Source organism: Trichoderma breve, chromosome 6 (assembly GCF_028502605.1).
Source record: "Trichoderma breve strain T069 chromosome 6, whole genome shotgun sequence".
Taxonomy (NCBI): domain Eukaryota; kingdom Fungi; phylum Ascomycota; class Sordariomycetes; order Hypocreales; family Hypocreaceae; genus Trichoderma; species Trichoderma breve.
The window spans coordinates 595,693-612,830 of record NC_079237.1 but is presented as its reverse complement, the minus strand read 5'-3'; the positions used below and the strand labels follow the sequence as shown (position 1 = coordinate 612,830).

At 48.5% G+C, this 17,138-nt stretch overlaps 6 protein-coding genes across 6 annotated transcripts; 4 read left to right on the top strand and 2 right to left on the bottom strand.

The window, feature by feature from the left end:
• Nucleotides 1-346: 346 nt before the first annotated feature.
• Nucleotides 347-1,617, top strand: T069G_09102 (uncharacterized protein; the record flags this gene model as incomplete). Its single annotated transcript, XM_056176312.1, has 3 exons — nt 347-761; nt 827-1,308; nt 1,372-1,617. The coding sequence occupies 3 exons, from the start codon at nt 347-349 to the stop codon at nt 1,615-1,617; spliced, it is 1,143 nt and encodes a 380-aa protein (XP_056024790.1).
• Nucleotides 1,618-2,127: 510 nt separating this feature from the next.
• T069G_09101 (uncharacterized protein) lies at nt 2,128-2,643 on the bottom strand (the record flags this gene model as incomplete). Its single annotated transcript, XM_056176311.1, has 1 exon — nt 2,128-2,643. One exon carries the CDS (start codon nt 2,641-2,643, stop codon nt 2,128-2,130), a length of 516 nt encoding a protein of 171 aa, XP_056024789.1.
• Nucleotides 2,644-4,044: 1,401 nt separating this feature from the next.
• T069G_09100 (heterokaryon incompatibility protein (HET) domain-containing protein) lies at nt 4,045-6,108 on the top strand (the record flags this gene model as incomplete). The annotated part of the gene is made up of 2 exons (XM_056176310.1): nt 4,045-4,453; nt 4,544-6,108. 2 exons carry the CDS (start codon nt 4,045-4,047, stop codon nt 6,106-6,108), a joined length of 1,974 nt encoding a protein of 657 aa, XP_056024788.1.
• A 696-nt stretch (nt 6,109-6,804) lies between these two features.
• On the bottom strand, nt 6,805-11,775 carry T069G_09099 (uncharacterized protein; the record flags this gene model as incomplete). The annotated part of the gene is made up of 2 exons (XM_056176309.1): nt 6,805-8,416; nt 8,525-11,775. 2 exons carry the CDS (start codon nt 11,773-11,775, stop codon nt 6,805-6,807), a joined length of 4,863 nt encoding a protein of 1,620 aa, XP_056024787.1.
• Nucleotides 11,776-12,614: 839 nt separating this feature from the next.
• T069G_09098 (uncharacterized protein) lies at nt 12,615-13,565 on the top strand (the record flags this gene model as incomplete). Its single annotated transcript, XM_056176308.1, has 1 exon — nt 12,615-13,565. One exon carries the CDS (start codon nt 12,615-12,617, stop codon nt 13,563-13,565), a length of 951 nt encoding a protein of 316 aa, XP_056024786.1.
• Nucleotides 13,566-16,150: 2,585 nt separating this feature from the next.
• T069G_09097 (uncharacterized protein) lies at nt 16,151-16,507 on the top strand (the record flags this gene model as incomplete). Its single annotated transcript, XM_056176307.1, has 1 exon — nt 16,151-16,507. The coding sequence occupies one exon, from the start codon at nt 16,151-16,153 to the stop codon at nt 16,505-16,507; it is 357 nt and encodes a 118-aa protein (XP_056024785.1).
• Nucleotides 16,508-17,138: the final 631 nt, after the last annotated feature.

Sequence of the window (17,138 nt, the reverse complement as noted above, 5' to 3'; positions counted from 1 at the left end):
CGATGCCGAGATGCCGAGTATTAAGAACGCCCAAATATGGGGTCCCCAGATTCTACAGAATTTAATAGAGCCAATGCCTCTACGATACGAAAATCTGGGGATAGAGATCTTGTCATGCGATTGAATGGCACTGGATAACTAACTGACCAATGGAGCCATACCAAGTAACGTATCGTCGTCGTGCCGATGGCCTCACCGTTTCCACTCTCGTGCATTTGCCTTGTTCGTACACGAATCCGCAGAGAACATAAAAGTCCAAGTCACCCTCTCTCGCAATGGAGTTTCTTAGTGAAATGTTAGCAGCAAAGGACATCTCCACCTACTCCAATATCCAGTGCACAACACCATGAAGCCTGTTTCGCTGAGCTTCGCCTCTCTCGCAGCGCTCCTGTCTGGAGTAAGCGGCCTTGCTCGTGTATCCCAGCGCTCAGCGCCTAATCCGAATTGTTTTCCATTCGGCAGCCAGGCGAGACTCAATGCAGATCTGCAGCCTCCGCACGTTTCGAGAGAAGAATGGTGGTGTCCGCAATCTGATTTCTATGGATTTCTCGGCTTTTCATTCCCCTTTCAGTTCACCAATGAAGACTTTGAGGTTGCAAGTATTAGCTCTCACATGCAGCAGATGAAGCGCCAATTTGGCGCCACAATGATTCGCATGTACATTCCGGAAAGCTACACCACGCAGCTGTGGGAGAATGTGCTCGAGGCTGCTATTTTGAACAACATGGGAGTTGTGGTCCAAGTGGCATTCCCAATTAGTGGTAATGATGCAAGTCTCTTCAATACCAATGAGTTTTATGCGTCTCTTCAAGTTTCGGCTAACCAGGGTCACAGCTCTCTTGGGAAAAAGTACTGGAAACGACACTCTTCGAAACTTTATCAAACAGCAAATATTCAAAAATTGCACCGTATGTCATCTATGCCGCCGAATATCTCAATGAACCAGTTGGAGATTGCGACATGTGTGCGGCTGGTAGCACTGGCAATGCATCTGCGCCAGCCAGCCTGACGAATTTGACTATGGGCATGTCCAACTTCCGCAAGGAGATGAACAAGCATGGTATTCCAGCGGGAATTAGTGAAGATTGGGATAGACCAAATTTGATGAGCGGTGCACCTGGTTCTGATGGATTGGGTGTTGGATTGGGCGTTGTAGGAAAGGCGCTTGAACCAGTGTTGGACTTTATCCACGCCCATGTTATGGCTTATTACCATAACATCCAGGTCGATGATGCTTGGACTTATACCGCCAATCAGGTCTTGTGGTATAAGAAATACCTCCCTCAGTTTCCACTCATCATCTCAGAGGTAATTACAGGCATTGCTGTGGCGAAGTTATTGCAGAAAGCTAATTGCATTTCGCTTTTACAGATGATGTGGGCTACAGGCTACAATGTTTTGCATGCTGGCGGCTACATCACCGGTTTTGCCGTTGCAGAAGTGAGCGTTGCTGATTATACCAAGTTCTGGAAGACGGTGGACGCAAATTGCGCATTTCTAAAGGAGCACAACACGGCATACTTTATCCATGCGTGGAGGCAGCAAGGCACCCTGAATATGCTTCAGAATGATGGAAGTGTTGTTATCCCAAATTGGAAGCCTAAGAAATGGTGCTAAATAGCATGAACGATCCGAGGCTAAACGTAGCTACATACTGAGGTATATTAAACGGTGCCAAAAACAGGAAGATGAAGAGTGCTCCACCGACATAAATAATGACAAAGTTTCCCCAATTTAAAAAAACACACTACGTGAACAAACACTGAAGAACGAAAATGACTCGTATATAAGTACTTATAAAAGATGTCATCGTTAGCTAGACAAGCGTCTAGGTTGATCTGTTCTCAGTACAACTGAGCTGGAGCAAGGACGAAACTGGATTACATTGTCTCAGACTGTTACCCTTGCAGATGGTGTGGTTCATGAACACTATTACAGAGAAGTGCGGCCTATATGGGTGAATTCGGTCAATTTAAACAAGATGTATAAAGCAGAATAGCGTGGTATGTTGAATACCCGCTCACCAAAATCCCGATGAACCTTAATTCAGGTTCCCAAACCCTCTCCTTCAACTGGGCACTTTCGGATGGAAGTGAACCCCTTTAATACTCCGAGATGCGTTCTATCTTAAGAACACAGCCCCATGCTCTGTGCGAGAAACTTAATTCCGTCATTGTCAATTTCGGTTAGGGGGATACTTTCATCCAGAGCTCCCAAGGCACCCGAGCCTGTCAAGTGAAGTTTCAACCCAAGCTTGCAATTTGACCGATCAATTCGCGTCTGTAGATCAACGTAGAGTGACACGATAAGAGGAACATTTACTTCCCAACGATGGGCATTCGTCCAGTCGTTTTTAAAGTAAATGTTGACTCCATACGTCTCATCCAGATGAATGGGGCTAGCATTTGCCTTGACGTGAGCGGGAAGCTCCAGGTGATCGGCCTTGTCTTTGGGTCTGAGATTGGCTCCTGGTATCTCGACTCGGACATCGACTATGCCAAAGTCGTGGAAAAAACAAAAGTCGAGTGGGATGGTAAAGTTCTCAGTTGATGGCGTTATCTGGCAGTTGTCGGCCATCACCAGAGCAAAGGCTGGCAGTAAAGCCATTACCCCAATGGAAGTGAAGAGGTTGTTGAAATGCATGATTTATATGAAATTGAGACGCTTTGAGAAGATGTTTTTAACAGTGTAGAAATTGTTAGTTTCTGTTCCTTGATGAAGGTTTGGTCCGGTATATATACATTTATATTTGCAGAGGTTTGCTATTACGGCAGAATCGAAACTATTACTCAGGACGGAACAGCAAGACATCACTTACCGTTGTAAGTCCATTTGACGTAAAAAATGTCACATACGTAACTCGAAGTCTTTTGTCTCAGCCAATGTCCCATATCCCTACCTGTGAGAGCGGCCGAGGGCGAACGCTGATTGGCTTACATCGTCTGCAATGGGAGATGTTTTGTCGATCAAATGTAACGGCGGCATATATCTTGAAGCTGAATGGTTACACTTAGGTCATTGTCTCAAGGTCAGTCAAGCTGCGGCTGTTAACGACCCTCTAGAGAACATTGAGTGGCTGGCTGAGCAATATACAATGGCTGGCTGAACTAGAACCAATGCCCCTTCAATGCGTACCCTCAGATGATCAGGTTAAAGGCCGGATGCGGGCCGCAATTCCATGATGTAAAGCTGCAGCCTGCAACATCTGCCTAATCTGCACTCTCCAATTCCATATTTTTCTTAAATCCGTCGCGATTTTGAGTACATAAAGGCTGAGAGAAAGGCAATGGTGTTGAGAAGAGCCCAAATACACAAAACTCTCTTAATGACATCAGCTGTCCGGCATATTGCCCTGGTTTCTAGTACTCAGTAGTAGCTTTGATCTGTGCATGATCTGTGCTGTATATGCTATAAGGAGTGGAAGGAGCCAAGAAGGAGATACATGTACCTTTTCTCCTTGTACCTGCAGCCATTGTCAGTTTTTAGCTGCGTGTTACTTTAAAACTTGGGCAAGTATATCCCAAATATATACGATTGATTCAAAGGTATGAAGTGAAAATTACATTGTGAATTCCCATGCATCAGCGAGTTTCGCCACCGCTTCTGGTCTCGACTTCACCAAGCCGCAACACACGTGAATAGTATCACATACACAGAGTCCCTTGATAACAGCAATCTCGGGCATTTTAAAACTGCACGGAGCGAATGGTGCCTATAGAGCTTTCGAGTAGATCTATGTAAGCCCAAGAGCCTCATGCCAGTGGTCCGGCTACCTTACTCGACGTTATAAAAAATGATGTGGGAACGGAGTCATCATGGTAGGCTGTAAAATTGTATGTCTACAGACAAGGCTGTTTGGTAGGATCGCCTGCTATTGGACGATGAAGTGAGGCTGTACGCAGAAGGCTTTGACAGGAAAATGCATGTCAATGGCTGTGCCACCATGCTCGAAGGATTCATGATAAAAGCTGCTAGCACGCACCTTGTCCCTGCACTCGCCAGGCACCGACGTCTTCCCCGCAACTCTCAATTAACATCGATGCCATGGCTCATTCAGCGTTTGGCATCACGTATGAAGCAGTAGATAGTCAAGGGGACGATCACCGTATCCGAACTTTGACTTTGACGCCTAGCCAAGATCCCTCTGAGCCTATCCACATCAGCTTGTCAGTTGCCAAGCTCAATGATGATCCGTCCTTTGAAGCGCTGTCTTACTGCTGGGGAGACGCCACGGACAAGTTGCTCATCTTTTGTAATGGAGTGCCCTTCCCCGTCACCAAGAACTTGGAGTCTGCGCTGCGCCATCTGCGCCAGACCGAGGATGAGCGAACTTTGTGGATCGATGCGATCTGCATCAATCAGGACAATATTCCTGAACGAAACTACCAAGTCAGCATCATGAAAGACATATATCGAAAGGCTCGTCATGTCGTGATCTGGCTAGGAGATGCAGGTGAAGATAGTGACTTGGTTTTCCCACTGTGCGAGCGCATGATTGAGAAGAGACTGGATATTCTCAAGTTTGACGATGCCCCGCTCAAAGGCGAAGACCTCTACGGTCCCAATAAGAAGAAGCTGATGAATCAGAGGCTTGCAGCAGCCAAGAGGCGCCATGAACTGGCTAAAAGTACGATGGGCATCGGTGAAGTCAACAGCGATGCCGCCATATCTGGCACGACCGTGCAGTCTCCAGCAGCATCTCACAGGCGAGTGGACGTAACCGACGGTGCAGAAGCAGACGACAAATCGGATGCTACTTCTAAAGAGATCACCGCTTTTTTCCGACTGCTATTGCGCCCTTGGTTTAGCCGCTGCTGGGTGGTACAAGAAGCCTGTCTGGCCCAAGAAGCTTCGGTGCAGTGCGGCAACAAGTCCATTGGCTGGCCTGAGTTCTACATGGGGTTCATACTATCTATTATCATGGGGACAAAGGGGCTTGAGGGAAGACCCGATCGAATTCTCAGGGGCGGCTTGGTCTCGATTATGATGGTCAAAGGCGAGATGTTGTTTGCGGATCCGACACAGCAGGGAGTAGATCTACTTTGGCTTCTTCGAAAGGTGCTGCCGCTCAATGCAACAGACCCGCGAGACAAAATATACTCAATTCTTGGTCTTGTCAAAGGTGACGTAGCACAGGAATATGGCATAACGCCCGACTATACCTTGTCGGTGGAAGAATGCTATAAGAAGGCTGCCATGGCAGTCATGTCTCAAACGGAGAATCTGGATGCTCTTGTTCTCGATCACGCAACATCGTCGCCTCTGAAGTTGCCGTCCTGGGTCCCAGACTGGAGTCATTTGCCATCTCCTGCTCCCGTCATCTTTGCCCTGGACTCGGAAAAGATGAAAGAACCAGTGCCCATCAACGCCTCAAAGTCTCAACGGTGGATCCCTGTTCTCAAAGACGACGGCGGGACACTTTGTTTATCGGGATATGACTTTGATCAGATCGTGGAGCTAGAGGACATCCTTACCGTCCCCCGGATAGACCAAGTGGATCTTGCCAGCATGACCTCGTCAGTGGCTGATTTCAAGAACTTCTGGAAATCATTTTTGTTGGGTCTCGGCACCTATTTTGATACACTAGTCAAGTGGGAGCAGCTTGCAATGTCCAAAAGATACGCAGCTTACCCGACTGGCGAAACCCAGGAGATGGTGTTCGCCATAACAATGTGTACTGGCAACGTCGAGAGCCCCGAGCTTGCAGTAAAGAGGTTCAGGAAATGGCAAAAGTCTCTTCGTGGGCCTCGACTCATGTCTGGTTTCAAATACTTGGGTATGAAAGGTGGGTTTTACAAGTCGCTTGTCGCAGCAGCGAGCATAGGCTCAGGTATGAGTACCGCCGACGATAGGGTGTACGCAACAGGGACTGAAAAAACATTGTATCGTCGCTTGGCGAGGACCAAGAAGGGTTATCTGGCTGTTGTTCCGAGCCAGAGTAGAGTGGGGGATCAGATCAGCTTATATGAGGGCGGCAAGTTTCCTTTTGTTGTCCGTACTAGAACAGGGCAGGGCCCAAAGCAATTGGTAGGGCCGTGCTATGTCCATGGAATCATGTATGGGGAGGCATGGGATCAGTCGTTGTGTCAAGCCGTTGAAATTATTTAGACATATCGAACAAGGCACATTTATCATGCCATAGATTGACGATTACTTGAAAAAATAAAATATGAGGAGCACTGACATACCAGCGTAACAAAACACCACAACATGCGGGTTGAAGCATGTTGTTCAAGTACCTAGGTAGTAACTAGAAGTCGAAACTTCGCTCAAAAGAATAATATCTTGATAATGAATCTCATCTAGTTCGAAGTTTTGCTGTCAGTACTTACATCAAGTATACGACTGTCAGTGCTATAACGGAGACTTTGATGCTTTTTGATACGTGGACCATGTTAAAGCTCTCTAGATAGGGTAGTATGTAAAGAGGACATTTGACCCTCCTGTTTGTGCACGAAATATATCCTTTACACAGTCTATTGTCGGATAAATAGATACTTAGACTATCTATTTCTTATCACAGTTCTCGTTCATCCCTCAACATCATGGCAATCGTCCTCCCCACAGAACTTGACGCATTCACGTAATAGTTCACGTAGAGCGGCTGCCCATATAGTGACTCTTTCAGAGGTCACGTTTACACCAGGTTATGTGAGTCGCCCCTCGGTTTTCAGAGTTATGCCGTATACAAGCTGCCTTCCTTTGCGCTAATAAGTCCACTAATTTTCGTTGCGAATTCGTCCATTGTCTCACTGAGGTGCAAGTTGAAGCGGGTGACAAGATCATCTCAGTTGCAGGATTTAATTAGAAGTTACCGATAGCTGGCTGCCGAATCAAATTCCGCAGGGCATTATCCATCTGACGTTTCTTTTCCAGCGCTTCCAACGCCCCGCTGCCTGTTGTTTGTCGCTTCCCCTGAGAAGAGCCCACTGGCCCGAATGTGCATTGTAGCGGCCTGTTTAGAATTACTGCAACTGACTGCGGGATAACAGCCCGGCCGTTGTCCCCCGAGCCAAACCGCAACCCCTTGGCTGGCCTGGACTGCCCAAAGCGATGACCCCTAGAGAGTGTCGACTGACCATGTCGCAGCGTCAGACGAATTTGGTCTCTGGCTAGGGACGCCTCTCGGCCAAGGACGGAGTGTTGCTGCTTGGCAGATACGTTGAGCTGGTGGTGGTAGTGGTGGTTAGCGGAAAGAGATGGAGATTTACTGTCGGACCTGGGGAACGGATCAATCTCAAATAAACCCTCGGCAATGTGACTAGACAATTCACTGGGCAAAGCATCCTTGACGGCGTGCCTAAAGGTCGCTCCCAAGGAATGGTCGACGGTGGCGTTGACAGTGTACGATCCGGCATGTCCTATCAGTGTCTTGAACTGGCTCACGGCCTTGAATCCTGCGCTCAGAAGGCGCCCGCCGACCTCACCCAGGGCACCATCGACCAATCCGTTAAGCGCGGAGATGGCAACGGACTTCCAGGTTGGCTTGCGTCCTGCCGCAAGATCGACCAAGGGACTGGTAGCAGCGTTTGCGGCAACGTCTGCGATAATGCCTACGCCAACTTCGATCGCGGCGCCGGCGCCGGCGGTTAGGACGCCCACAATGACACTGACGACGAGGCCCACGATGGCTCTCACTAGATCTCCCCAGTCGAACTCGAGGCCAAAGAAGCTGAATTGGCCGCTTGGGTCGATACGGTTGATTGGATCTCCCGCGCAGTAGGCATAGGGGTTGATCTCGCCGGTGGAAAAGGGGCTACCAGGGTCCGGGACGTGAAAGCGCCTCAGCACCGGGTTATACACTCTGTAGCCGTTGCCCAGGTGGTACCATCCGGTAACGGGGTCGCGCCGCTGGCCGTTGAAGGCGATGGAGGCGTCGTCGGCGTCTAGCGGGGAATATCCGTAGGGGGTGTAGGCTTGCTGATGGATTTCGTTGGACTGATTGGGCTTCATGCAGCTGAGAACCGAGCCATGGCCGTCGACCGCCCAAAGCTGCACCTGCGTCGTGTTATTTGATCTCGAGATCTGGCCCCAATAGCCCATGCTGTCAGCCAGGTAACTCGTTTGCGTGTCACCAGCCTGCGTGCCAATGAGTCGGTCTTCCCGGTAGAAGAGGTAGGTGTCAGGCTGGTCGGGGATGGACTGACGGATCAGCCGCCCGGCCGCATCGTAGTCGTATTGACTGATGGTTTTTCCGTTGCTGTTGTGGACACTCTTTAGGCGGCTGGCACTATCATAGACGAGGGTCTGGCCCTTTTCGTCCTGTGTCAGGCAGCCGTTGGCGTTGTATGCCAGGACGATTTGGGACGGGGGGAGAGTGTGGTTTATTTGGGTCACTTGAGTGCAATCGTCATCATTGTTATATGCATATGTTGCTGTATCTTGCGTGCCGTCACTGAAGGTGGTAGCCACGGATCTGATATTGTCGTAGTCGTCCAAGTTAAACTGCTACGACTGAATCCGATGCCCGTTCTCGTCAGCTGGGAAGTGAGACTCGTTACCCGTGCAAGTAAACGTCACCAACCGGCTGTGGACATCGTATTCGAAGCTTTCGTGTAGGACAGTTGTTCCATTCTCATCCTCTAGATCACGCGTAATAACAAGGCCAGTCCTGCCGTAGGACTGGGTCAGCCGGAACAGCGGCTGGTCGCCTTGGCTCACAACGCGCTCCACCTCACGACCGAAATCATCGTAGGTGAGGGCCGTGGCCAAGCTGGTGTTGTGCTCGGTATCGGTAACTACCGTACCGGTCACGCGGCTCCCTGGACCATAGGAGTAGGACAGTTGAACCGTTCCCAGGGTGAGCGTGCTTAATCGACCCGCGGCATCGTACTCGTGGCAGTATTCCTGTGCGTTGACATCTTTATAAGTCTGCAGCTTGCCCTTCATTGAGTACGTTGCTTGGGAGACAAACGAGACATCGGGACTGATGCTAGTCTCCTCTGCCTTTAAGAGACCTGAGGGGAAGCACCGACGATCCAGGCTGCAGGTTGGGCTTTTAAGCTGGAGCGGCACTCCAGTGCTGGGGTCGTAGCTGTAATCATCCTCTCCATCTGTGCCAACCGATTTGGCGAGTAGATGGGGTAAACCTGGTTCGTATTGAAGAGCAAAGCCATCGCTATTCTGCGTCGTGATCTGCACCGGGTCAGGACTGCTGCTTTGATAGGCTTGCCTCATCGTACGCCCGCCCTCGCTTTTCTGCACCAGACGATCCAGCCCGTCAAAGGTCTGCTCGCCGACAGTGAACCCGTTGAGCCGGACGGATGTTGGCAAAGCTGCGGCGCTTTGGGTTGCATACTGGACCTCCACGACTCGGCCGTTAGGCCAGGTCATGTTGCAGACCCGGTCCAAGGCGTCAGATTCATACACAGTCTTGTTCCCAGAGGCATCTTCTTCCTCCGCCAGGCGCCCCAGGCCATCGTAGCGATACTTGACTTGGCTGTATGGTGTCCCGTCTTTAAACAGAAGCTCGATCTGCGTCGGCACCCCGGACAGGCTGAGTGTCGTCCGGGTCTGGCCCTCCCCCTGTATCCCTACGGTCCGGGTCAGGGCAATCTGGTCTGTCACCGAGAGGCTGACTACCCCAGTGCCGGCGTCAGTGGTCTTACAGATCTGTCCCCAGTCATCGTATTCCATCTGCTTGCTGCTGCGTTGCTCGGCTGGCGGCGCATTCTCGCTTGATGCGCGCAGCCAGTCTATGTCAACCATCTCGCTCGTCTGGCCCTGTGCGTTGTACGAATACTCTCTCACGGCCCGCAAGGTTCCCGAGTAGACGTTGCCCGTGGCATCCCAGTCGCCATCGTCATCCTGTCGCCGCACTTGGCAAACCCGCTCCAGCCCGTCGGTGAGATATTGAGTCTGTACGCCTTTCGCATCTGTCAGGGTGACCTGATATCCCGTGTCGTCCCCATTGATGGCATAGTTGATGCAGCGGGCCGCTTCCTGCGGCGTCCCTACGGCGGTTGTGGCCCGGACGCACCGGCCGAGCTTGTCGTACTGGAAGGCATCTTGCACCCCGGCGTAATCAATCTGTCCCACTAACAACCCTGACGACAGGAGATGCTCGCTTTCGTCGATGGCGGTGATGTTATCATAACTGGTAGTGGTCAGAGTCGTTTGGAAGACGCCTTTGGCGGCGACATATGCGTAGGCCCAAGTTTGTGTAGTGGCAGTCTCTTCCGTAGAGACCCAGGTCTTTAACTGCTGTACACGCCCATGGTCCCGCGTCTTGGGCTCATCAACATAGGTATATTGCGCCGTGCTCAGCGTGGTAGCCGCCACCTCCACCGCAGTGGTGCGTTGTTTGATAAGAACCAAGTCGTTCACAGGGGCCTCCTGGGCCGTTGCCAGCGACAGATAGGTAAATTGCTCCACGCGAGTGGGTGCTGTGAAGTCACTTGCAGCTGGTGTTACCGTCTCGGTCTTGAGATGGCGTTGAAACCCTTGCTGGTCGGCCGGGCAGTCGTCCCCTTGTCCATCAGGGGGATAGTATGTGCGCGTTACGCTCAGCCCGTCCGGCTTGATCTCGTGTATAGGATTGCCCCAGTCGTCGAACTCGGTTGTCGTCGTCTCTGTCCGGCTGGCCGCTGAGGCTTTGTCCGCGTACGTGATGACCACACTCTTGGGCAACTGGTACTGGGGAGGCTGCAGATCAAACTCTGTGTTTAGGGCGGCATAGTACGTGATGGTCTGCATTATTGTCTTTGTATTCTGCTGCCTCACAATTTGTGTCGTCAGATGGAATTTGTTGTAATGGTAAATGGTGGTTGCACCTCCATCTGCTTGTACTGTCGAGGTGTACTCATACTCAGCCGGCGCAAGATAGAGGGTATCGCCCTCCTGGCTCCAGTCTTGGGTTCCATCATAACCCAAGAAGTTGCGTGCCGAATAGCTATATTTGTTGATGATGGCGGGTTGCTGCCGGCCGGGGCGCACCACATAAGAGATCACGTAGGGTATAGTGGAATACGGAGCTCCTTTAGGGAGGCGATGACCCTCTGGTTGATATTCCATTTGCTCGATCAAACCTGTAGGGCTTGTGACTTGGTTCAAGGCTAGGAAGCCGTTGCTAAAAGGCTCGTAGATAAATTGCCACGCAGCAGTTGTGCCATCAGTGTCTGTCGGGAGTTGGATGCTACTTAATTGATCATTTCTCCGAACGAGGGTGAATGTGCTCTCATCGGAGGTGTTGGGTGCTCGTGTGATGGTAACCTGGGCACTGGAATATTCAATGGCCACCAGGTCTTCGCCGTTGTCTTGGAGCTTGCTCAGGCGAGGCTGGTCTCCATTTCGAACCCAGACAAGATCCAAGGCCCGACCGTTTGCTGCGGTGATGGTTATTGGAACAGATAGGTTGTAGGCGTTGTTTGCATTGGAGAGAACCTCACTTTGTCCCGACTTATACGCTATTTGATAGTCGGATCCTAATTTTGTCGCAACAAAGCTTTTTAGCTTCTGATCCTTGATCTGTAGTAACCCAGTAGTGGTCTCGGTGGCTTGGTAACATTCTCCCGTCGACAGTGAGAGAGTCTTGCGGTCGCGGTGATCGTAGGAGGACAGATTGAAAGCCCATCCAATGCCCAAGCCAACATCCTGGGTGTTGAGTGGATTAAAAGAGATGGAGAGGGCAAAGGTCGCAACATTACGAGCGTGCGTGGGAGTATCATAGATGTTGACGGTGCAGGTATATTGTCCTGTACGAGGATCCACGCCTTTCTGGAGAAAACTTTCAAAGTTGAAACCTTGCGAATAAACGCTACTTTGGCAGCCCGACATTTTCTTTCTCTGTCTCTAGTCGTTTTTTTATTTTCTCTGTTTTATATCTTTACTTGATTTATTCTTTGAATGTTGACATCACTTTCTTTCTTTATTTCTTTCTTTGTTTCTTATGAATCGAGGAGAAATTACGGGTTCTCGTCGCACTCATATAGATTCTTATTCATCAAGATTATATCTAGTGTGCTGGTGTCATTGTTGTCTCTCGTCATGAGTCGGTATTACGGTCACACAAGGAAATCTCGTGCCGCAACGAATATTCTGCCACGTAGGTAGTCAGGGATATCTGGCGCCACGGCATACATTCTGCCACGTAGTCATTGAATCAAGTCATTTGTGAATCTGTGCTCCTACGCCATCAAGGACACGTTTACGAATACTCTCAAAGATGATATGCAAGGGGCAAAAGACTTTTGTTGGCATAACATAGGTATATGTAACTTGCTGAAAGTTATTTATGTCCCACCATAAAAAATATTAGCCTACCTCATTGGGAATGCTATTCACGTCACTTCTTAAATTGAGTACGTTAAGTACATGCAATGAGTTGAACTTTCATCCGCACAACTTTAAAGTACATGTAACCTTATCCGATGCTTAGAAGTCATCTCTTCCACTCCTTGCATATGTTTTAGGTGACGTGGGCGCCAGGGTAACGACCCAAGCAAGGCCCTGTCAGGCTGCGATGCACAACCATCGGATAGGGGTCCACGGCTGCTGCCATCCCCTTCGAAGGATCTATATAAACACTCCGCCCTTAAGCTTGGTAAATCGATTTTGTTTTCTCTACGATTAATCCAATCTATTTACCATCTATATAAATCCAAAGAACAAGTACCATGTCTAAAAATTGGACACTGGATACCTTTACGGTGGCGACTACCACCCCAGGGGGTGATCAAGATGTCCTTTATGCCAATGGCACGATGCAGGTGTTGGTGGTCGTGACAGTCAGCGCGGTCAATGATGACAACACTGCTCACATATTGACCGATGATGAGCTCAGTTCGCTCAAGCTCATAGACTGTGATGGTCCTCCATCCGACCTCTCTGATGGCTGGACTTACTCAACCACTGAGAATCGCTACGATCACACTATCGGCCCCCCCACCGCGGAAGAGACGGTGGCCGTTGACCTAGACTCCCCAAAACAATTACAACGGTACTGGGTATCCACGGCGACGGCCGAAGCCAAAGATATAGGCGCCTCCATCAAGGCGCAAGACGGCTCTGTGGTCGATACTAGCGGCAGTGGGACCTTCAAGTCGACAGTGAACATAACCGGCAGACCACCAGTTGATGTCCTCTTTGAAGACTTGGATCTTTGGCAAGACAAAAACACAGCCAACGGAGACATAGGGTCTGGCTATACCTATGATCAGGACAATTACTACCTAACAATCAAGAACAATCGACATGTCCGGTTTCTTGATTGCACTGGCTTCGACGGTGGCTCATCTGACCCTTACCTGTATCGCTCTATCACCTTCTTCTCCTCAAACATACATGTATTCTCGTGCTATATTTGGTACTGGTGGCCCGTAGGCCCAACATCAGAGGTGACCGCAGGCTGCCGAGATGTTAACGTTAAAATTACCGTCAATCAGCAAAAGGATGCGGCGTGCCTGACGCGCTTATTAATCGATGGTCCTAAGATATGGAATACACACCGCAGATGGGAAGCCAAATTTACTGTGTACGATCAATATGGTAATTCATGTGTTTTTTACCCAAAATGGGTTGATGATGGGAATACTTTGCAATTAAGCAAAGGCAAACCAGATTACTAATATATCTGATCTTGATTTGTTGCGTTTTCAGCTTGGTACCTAATGCACCTGTAACATTCTCATCTGTCTCTTTTCTTTAGAAAAGCGTCCTGTTCCACTATATGTCCTTGATTGTAATAACGTTGTGCAACAAGGAGCCATACATACATATTATGCAACACCGGTCTATGACGTCCCGGTAGCTCTGTATGAACTTGATGACTCGTGCTGAGAGTCAACCCCAAGTCATCTGAGCCGCAATTGGGCGATGGTCGTGGTGAAGTGCTTTGCATCGCGTAGTTTTCGAAACGTTGGGATGGAAACGTGATTGACGCGTCCGTATTCACATTAACACGGGAGTTTTGATATCTAATAGTGTAAAAATGCAAAGTAGAGCGCGTTGTCAACCTTGGTGGTTTGAAAACTTTTGGCAAACACGAAATCGGATATCACGCGCCACAGATTGGAGTAGTAGTAGATACGTGAATAACGTTCAAAATTTATTTTGTCGACAATCAAGAAATTTTCAGTAAAGGCTGCTCCCCCACGCAAAGCCGCAAGTATTGCATGTTATTGGCCGATTACAGGCAGGAGATGCATTGATGTTGATGCGTGATCTCAAGCCTTACTTGATAAGCTTCAGGAGTCTGCCAAAGGGCCCCAGTTATCTAATTGATGCTGCTGCAGTTTTGATTACGGCATGTTCATGCTACTTCTCTAGAAGCCTGCGCGTTTAATGAGCTAGATGCGATAATCGCGGCTCTTGGTGTTCCTATTGTCCAAATTTAAGGCAGTCGCTAAACTGGCAGCCGTATTTGATGTTTACGGCGGCGTAAGATTACAAGTAAAGAGGCATACCAAAAACAAATTTGATATGTTTCTCGATATATCCAAGCACATGTTCGACAAGGCTGACGTATCTGCTGGCTCAAAAACTTACGACTGCATGTGCTTATCACAGCCTTTCGCCGAGATGAATGGTCCGATAAAGGCATTGGTATTTCTCGCTCCCTCTTCCTGCCATCTGATTCATAATGCGGTTTCTTAACGTTTTTTGCTTTTCTTGGCTAGATACATGTTGGCCTTGTGGTCGAGGCCTGCACTTGAATTGGGTAGATTTGGATAGAATGGTTGAACACATCAATGGAGGTATAGTTGTCACGATACATGGATGTTTTCCCTGAAATATGTATAACCTTAAGAAAATGCAGATCAAATCTACATCTAAATGTTTCGAACGGTCCAAGACAGTGGTACGTTTAGTAGACACACCCGATGTTCTTAAAGTATAAGGTAAGTTGTTTTGGCGACATTGTAGAGTTTATCAATATGGTGGCTTGTCTCTCAAGCAACCGTTCGGAAATTTCCTCAGCATCCAAAGAGGGTACACCATGGAAAGTATCAGCCAAGCCTTGGCCATATATGTTGTTTATCTGGTTTTGAAGTCAATCATGTAAAGTATAAGGCTTCTATTATAAGGTATAAGGCTTCTATTATATCTACTAGGTATATAAATCCACGGGAGTACCGTTCTTCGAAAATCTCAGATGTCCATCTTTCAACTTCTCCCAGACCAGCCATCTTTGAACTGTTACTCACTGTTTATTTACATCTACCTTACACATTGTTGTCAGTGGATATTATTTTACTCTCTATTTCAGTACAGGTACGTACTATTATGAAGCATTCTACCTATGAGAACAATGAAAAAGTACTAATAATCTTCTTAGACAGGTCCTAAATCCCATTGTACTGCACCGCAACGCTTGCAATCTATACTTGTCTATTCTATTCTCGATATCCAGTGAGTGCTTCTCATGTGATTGTTTAATTACTAGTGTTTCTCTCCCGTCATAAACTTGTTTTGTACTAATGACGCCTATAGAATACATCTGACAATGTCTAACAATACTTCCATCTCGACCAAAGATGGTACCGAGGGCCATCTTGATACCTCTTTTCCATTCATTCGACTCCCTCCCGAACTCAGAATCAAGATTCAAGAAGCCACCATTCGAGATTTCCAGAGAGGTGCCCACTTCTTTGCAATTTCCAAGGGCCCCAGAAGAAATGGCCGCATTATGGGTCACTCTACTCTCGATATCGAGGATGTCTATGGGTTCGATCTTACGGCACCCAAATCCCAAGCTAGCCCGAGTTCCGCTCAAGATTGGCTTGTGGGTAACCCATCGGCGTATGTCAAAGATGTCGGTCTCTGGACAATGTGCTGGGAATCTCGCGACATCATAACTAAACGATATAAACGACTTGACGAACGTATGAATACAAATTCGGGACCAATCAAAAGAAGTCAATTTGTTTCTTGCCATTTCACACGGGATATGGAAGAATGTCAGTTTAAGGTCTCACCAGCGCAAGATCTCTTTTGCATACAGCTAGACCGGGCTCGGGATCCATGTACATGGTACATAATACCCTTTTATAGGCTCCCAGGGAGTTTGAGTGTAACACAACTCACGAATACGGCGATAGAATACGATACAAATTGGTTGATCCCATGGGAAACTGGTAGTGTCGTGCCATACTTGGAGAACAGCCCCCGGGGGTGTTTCATCCGGACTCTCTGGGCAGTGGCAGAGGGGAAGATGCCCCCTGGTTGCCAAATTTGGATCATCGACCGTAACATTCAGAGGAGAGACAAGCCATGGGCCACGTTCATGCATTCCGAGGACGACACTGCCGACGAACAAGAGAAGCCAAAGCCATTGGTATTCCAGGGCCTTAACAAGCGATACGTCGAGGTGCGAGGCATGGAAGAGTGCGATTGGGACGCCTTGAGACAAAACACAGTGTTCCATTTCCTCCACTGGCTCCAGATCAAGGCAGGTTTTAATGCTGGCTGGATGATGAGGCATCGCGGCCGGTTTGAGCGGAACAGACCGCCGCTTCAACACCGTGATTTGGATGAGATGGTCAAGGTTCTGTGCGAGGAGGAGTTATAGTGGCTTCTCAAGTATATGGGCTTCACTTTTTCCTGGTTATTCGTGTTTCTTGATTTGCATTTCTTTTCCGTTTAGATCGTCATGTTGGCTTTCTTTATCGTGGTCAAGGAATATGTGTTGGGGTTGAACTGGCATATCTGGGGTCAAATTTCGTTGTTCTTTTACTATTTTTGTATACTAGATTAATGAATCAATGATGAGATGAATTGAGGTTGCATATTTGTTATCAAGTATTGAGAAAGCAGTTGTGTATAGACGAAACTATGGGTTAATCCTCGTCTCTTCTATAGATACAGCGACAGAAGTGGATTGTCTACTACAATTTGTTAGTTAAAATATGAGCCATTAACATGACATTAATTTAACCTTGAAGAATTTGGTTACTTTGGAACCGCCAGTATTTGTTCTTGGCCATGCCGTTGGGTGTCAGGCGTGGTGGAGTGTAATTTATGGTATGCATCATCAAGGATCATTTCGTATGGCTGTTGTATGTCACAGTCAATACGAAGCGAAGTGCACCAGCGCAATCGAATCGACAACCTTATTTGCACCCACGCAGGTAGATCTCACCTCGTGTGGCCAATAACGTGTCGCATATGCTATCACATCACCATATCTAAGCGCCGCCGAG